A 6,412-nucleotide genomic window follows, 5' to 3' on the forward strand; every position below is an offset into this window, starting at 1 on the left:
TGCGTAAAATTGTATGTTGTATAAGTATGCTCTGTGGTTGCACCTTAGTGTGATCTTCCACATCAGAAATAAATTGTTATATGCTTGTTTGATTTAAACAGTAACTGTTTGTTCATATATATAATTAAGTATTTTATTAAATCTTGATCAGACTTACAAACGCACAAAATTGCTAGCTCGAAATAATAATTCTGGATTTCTGGGCAAAAAAAAAAAAATAATAATAATAATAATATTCTGGCATTGTTATTGCCCATTCGAGAACAGTAAATATTAGGTAGGTAGGTACAACATCATATTCTAGTCACGATGACCAAGTAATGTGAAACACAATCACAATCTCCTTGTAAGTTCCGACAAATAAAGGCAAAGGCGATTGGCAGGACCACCACCCTTCCAAAAATTTCACCCTTTTTTTTATATATATATAACCTCTTGTATTTGTTATTTAAAATATAATAATAAAAAAACGTATAGATTTTTACAATAAACCAAAATGCTCTTCGATACTTTGAAATTTTCTTCCAATAACAGCGCCTATAATTGACTCATTGACTGATTTGGCATGGCTTTTCAATTGCAAAATTATGGCTTACAATTTAATAGTTCGTATGCGAACTGTAATAAAACGTAAAGATATGTAATCTACTTAAGAATATTTTTAGTGTAATATAACTAAATTTATGTTTAATACACCGTGATAGAATTTAATGTAATATAATTAAAGGCATTTTTAATGCAATATTTACACTAAAAATATCTTTGATTAAATTATAATTCCTCCATCCCATTTTGTTTGTATGGTTTGACAAAATACTCATATTAAGAATTTAGTCAATAAAAGTTATTTTACCCTTTTACCCTTAACTCATTAATTAAGATATTAATAAAAAGTCATTCATTTAATGAATAATCATAAATGTTATTATGGGAAAAATAATTATTTACATATCTAAATTTAAAAATCTTGCAAATATTTTGGCACATCCAAAAAAGAAATAACAAGAAAACAAAATGGGATAAAAAAAAGTATTACGTTTAATTACAGCTTCCAATACATAGTATAATTGTATCCTTAAGGCTTGGTTTAAAGAGCCATAATAAAGTATAATATAATCTAGCCAAATGTATTTTTGCTTTAATATTTACACTAAAAGTACATTTAATTATATTTTATTAGATTTTATTATGGCCCACTAAGCTAAGCTTATGATTATTTGAATATCTAAGATGAGAAAATTCTGACTTTCCTATATTTGAATTGAAAGTTACCCTATTTACCATTTACAAGATTAACCCCGAAGATGCAAGTTGCATGTCATTTGGATTGAAAAGAAATAAGCCTGCTGATTTTATTTCATAGAGTATATAGCAAAAGCCTCTCATTATACTTGACATGTATAAAGATAACTTATAAGCACCAACATGCAATATGCACATCTATGTGTCTTAAATCGGAACGTCAACACTTGACCGATGGTCGAACATGCAATATGCACATCTATAGAGTGTCTTAAATCGGAACGTCAATACTTGACCGATGGTCGAACATGCAATACGCATATCTATAGAGTGTCTTAAATCGGAACGTCAACACTCGACCGATGGTCCAAGTCGATGGGACAGTGACTAACACACTTAGTAGTTCCTTTTTTTTCTCAAGAAAACATGGGATACATGGGATACGCACAATGCAAAATCATGCACCTTAATTTCTTAAAAGACCTTGTACTATAAAACCCCCCTCGCAAATGGTGTAAAATATATAGTATAATACTGAAGAAACTCCTTGGAAAACCTAATAGCATTCATATCTCAAACATGGTAAACCTTTAGAGATATAAAATATAATATATATATATATATATATATATATATATATAAATATATATATATATATAGTTCCTATAATATACTAATTAATAAAATAAATAATATTAAGGCCTGCCTCCAGGTTTCCTCCTGGGGTCATGTTTAGTGTTAGGTCCTGTATCATCATAATCCTGCACATCCATCAAAAGCTTTCTCCCAGTGTGCATTTTCAAGTCATCCTTCACATAGAGAGAAAATACAGACATTGGTTGGTGAGAATAAATATGAAGAAAATTATTTATCATTAAAAGAGCATTAGTTTCAAATGTTATAGACTCGACCTTATACGAGAATTAGCTTGTCGGCCAGTAGATTTAAAAGTATAATTAATAAAAAATTTCATGGCTGGCAGGTTGCTTCTCATATAATGTCAAACCACCTTCCCCCAAACATTTGAGATTTTGAATTAAAAGCTAAAAAATTCCTTAAATTAAAGTTTAAAAGGTTATATATATACTTGTCTACCTTGTCCAGTGAGTGATTTGGGCTCATGCCTTCTCTGAACCCTTCAACCATGCCTACAAGGAGAAAGCAATTTAGTACTCATTTTGTTAATTAGGATAAAAAAATAAATGAATTTCGGAAATGGGATTTCAAACTGACCTGAAGATAAGAGAATGAAGAGTAATAAGGAGACAAGAAGAAAGGTCTTGATCCTAAAATTGAGAGCCATATCTAAATTATGTTTGAGAGGAAGAATGATTTACTTACACAAGAGAGGAGAAGGAAAGGAGGGAAGTTAGGCTTTTATTATTAGTGGCAATAGAAATGGCATGAGAGCTATTGTTATGGTGCACCCACCCAATAGCTACAGAATGATGATGAAATGCATTAACCCTTTATTCCACAAAACTTAAAGTCAACTATACTCTAATTAATATTTTATATGACATCATAAAAAAATAATATTAATCAATTGAATTCATGTGGACTAATTTCAAGACATGAATCCCTTTGCATGGCTTCAATTTCTGTACCCATTTTGGGGTCTTCATCACTTTTTGTTAATTAATAAGTCAATCCTCTTATAATAGGGGAAAAAAATTGACCCACTAATTATAATGAGTTTTAGTTATAGGAAAATATTTGTCAAGATAGAGTCTATGCTCCACTTATGTATGAAATCAATGAAAATAAGATTTTTTTTTAAAAAAAAATTTATTCCTGCTTTATTTTTCTTTCCCAATATATAGTTAGAAATAGTCTCGTTCTGATAAAAATTCATATTTTCACTGGTCCACCCATGAATTCGGTATGGACAAGTAAATAATATTAATACTAAAGCAAATGATATTATTTTCTATTTAATAAATATTGTAAAATATGGTTGTGGACTATACTATTGAGATAAAGTAGGGCAATGTCATGAAATTTAGATGGTATGCAGCTAGAGAGGCAGATATTTGATATAATTGCACTAAAAAAGAACTTGGTATTTTACATATTATTTATTTATTTATTTTGAGAAAGTTGGTATTTTGCAATTTAGTTGTTTGAAGTAGGAAAAGAAAATGACAATAGATTTTCAATGACTTGTACCGCTTTAGTGCCTACGTTAATGTAGGTATATAATATAATATAATAATGATGTTTGGACAAAAAGAATCGACATATTTCCATCAATTGAGAGTTTTTTCGTGAGAAAATCTTTACATAATCAATGGTGAATTAGGCATTAGTTTGTTGGTAAAATTAGTGATGGACTTTTAAATGTGATTTAAATAAAAATTTTAAAGTTTGATTGTCCAATTCTTAGAAAATGGATAGTTGTAATTATTATTGATGCCCGTTGTATGTTTAATAAAACTAATAATATTCCCATACACGATTAAAGAAAATTTTAATTAAATTGAAAGAAAATAATATAATGTATATTGCTTGTTGATAGATTTTAGAGTAAATTTTTTTTTTATATTATGCTATTAAAATATATAATCAAAGATAGATGAATAGTGAAAAATACAGTCATAATTTTTAAAGAACATGAAAATTAGTAGATAAACATATATTGAAAATAGTGGAATTTATAAAGCTAAATAAAAAAATGAAATAAAAGGATAGTTAATTAGTTTAATTTATTTTATAATCAATGTAAAAAGTAACTCCTAACATCATTAAAATATACAAATTAAGTAATTCATTTTAAATATGATAAAGTCTATCATATTTAATACAATTTAATTCTAAAAATAAATAATTATTTAATTTACTTTCAAATTATTTATTTTAAAATTAATATAAAACAACAACCATGCTATCATTTAAATCTATAAATTAAGTAATTAGTTATATCATTCTAATCTTATACTAATCAATGATACTTAACATAATTTAATTCAGTCAATAAACAATCATACATTCAATTTATTTTCAAAATAAATATAAAGACAAACAATTAAAGCATATGTTATTAATGTGAAATTTAAATAAATATAAAGCCAAATAATTATAAAAATACACATGTCACTTATTTAGAATTCTACATGCAAGCACCAAAAGAAAATCCACTTGCTATATATATATATATATATATATATTTTTTTTGGGGAGAATTATTTATATCTTATAATATATATATATATATATATATATATATATATATATATATATTTAAAAATTTCAATAATACCCATATGATCGACCGAATCTAAACACTAATTACTAAATCTGCTGAATGGGACGAAATAAGTAAAAGATCTATTTACATTTAAATCATATATAATAATCACAACTGTCCGATTAAATTCATTTACAATAATATGGATATATTGCATTTTAAAGTACAATTTTAAAGTATGATACGTGGCGTTGTTATACCAAGAAGATGACTAATAAATAGTCCTTTGGACCAGTAGTCCGCACTTCTGGGTTTCCAGCCGATATATCAATACTTATTATTTGCAATTTATAAATCAACATGCAAAACAAATTTCTGATGTGGAAGATCAGACTAGGCTGCATCCACAGAGCATACTTATAAGCAACAGACAACACAATAAACAATTTATTTAATATTTATCAATTAACTCAATCAATTTTAATTGCTTTTATTTTAATTAAGATTGAGGGTTCCTGCAACCTTAGCCTGGGATCCCCAGAACTAAGTCAGAGTGTGGAGGGAGAAGAGAAAGGTGCCGTAAACACGGACTTAGAAAGTAGCAGTTTATAAATTTAAACAAGCAATTTTATTTAAATACAAAATTGAAATACAATTTATACTTACAAGTATGTTGTTTTACAAACAGACTTCGAACTTGGAATCCTTACAAAAGAACTTGAGAATGGAGGGGAGAGGGAAAGTTGAGAGTTTTACAACAATAATCCTAAGTTAGTCCTCCTCCTTTCATAAGAGGATAGGCCTTCCTTTAAAAGAAAACAAAAGAATCTTTTACTATTCATGAATAGTATTTGGTCTGCCACCGAATCTTGAACAGTGTTGACCTTTACTGTAGATGAACAGTGGGTTGTCTGCCACCGAATCTTGACCTTTACTATTGAAATAGTGCATTGGCTTTTCCTGTAGAAACAGTAGTTTGGCCTTTACTGTGGAAAATGATATGATGGTGAAATAAGGTTCCACCTGCCTTGTTTTACATGGAGTCCGAACAAGATGAGGATAATGACATACCCTTATTTACTTTTCTTTTTATCTTGTCGGCTTTCTTTTTCTTTTTCTTTATTTTTTCTTTTCTTTCTTTTTCTTTAGCTTTACTTTTGATTTTTATGACTGAAAGTGCCTCATCACTATCTTCAGAGGATAAGCTGGAGGTATCCGATGAAGATGATGATGATATTTTTCCTTTACCTTTATGAGCTGTCTTGGTTGATGATTGACTTGAAGACGATGCTTGAATTTTACTGGATGAAGGTTTTACCTGTGGATCTGAACTGGTAGAGAGTAGTTGGAACATTTCTTCACAGATCAGTTTATACTCTTCAGGTGTTTTAGCTGCAGCCAACCTAGCTTGACACTTTGCTTTTTGAATCCCAAAATCAGGGTTTTCTGGTAAAGCAAGTGTTTTAGCATAAGTTAAATTTTTAAGGGATGATGAGCTGGCCTTTTTACTGGTGATCCATTGACTGATTTTAAGTTGGGTAGTGGAGTTTTTGAATGATCCCCACCATTTTATCTTGTGACATTTTACTATCATTGGTATTTGAGTACCAGGAACATACTGATAATCAAAAAACCATTGGTATACCCATGGTGTGAAGAAGGTCATACTATAGTACATCAATGATGGTATATGGGCTTCTTCAGGAGTAGGTTTATAATTGGTTTTAAAATAGTGATACAATGAAAGGACTTCTGGGGTAATAATTTCGTCAGAAATGCCTCTTGATTGCCACCACTTTTTAAACCAATTGGGGATTTTTAAATCTTTACGAATATTTTGGTCAAAATAAATTAACCAAGAATGAGTATGAGTCGGGTTTTGAATACAAAAAATCTTTTCCCATGCCTCTTTATAATCAAAATAATTATAAGTAGGATTATACTTAGAAAGAGTTTTAAATCTAACAGGAGTATATAAAGAAG

General features: G+C 28.7%; 1 protein-coding gene across 1 annotated transcript; it reads right to left on the minus strand.

Moving 5' to 3' along the window:
* Positions 1-1,327: 1,327 nt before the first annotated feature.
* On the minus strand, positions 1,328-2,632 carry LOC149496150 (uncharacterized). Its single transcript, XM_089721138.1, has 3 exons — positions 2,476-2,632; positions 2,338-2,390; positions 1,328-2,051 (listed from the first exon to the last, which is right to left on the minus strand). The coding sequence occupies exons 1-3, from the start codon at positions 2,543-2,545 to the stop codon at positions 1,938-1,940; spliced, it is 237 nt and encodes a 78-aa protein (XP_089577264.1). The 5' UTR covers positions 2,546-2,632; the 3' UTR covers positions 1,328-1,937.
* Between the last annotated feature and the right edge of the window lie 3,780 nt (positions 2,633-6,412).

The sequence above is a fragment of the Jatropha curcas genome, chromosome 5 (assembly GCF_041381405.1).
Source record: "Jatropha curcas cultivar XTBG-Jc1 chromosome 5, XTBG_Jcur_1.0, whole genome shotgun sequence".
Lineage (NCBI taxonomy): Eukaryota > Viridiplantae > Streptophyta > Magnoliopsida > Malpighiales > Euphorbiaceae > Jatropha > Jatropha curcas.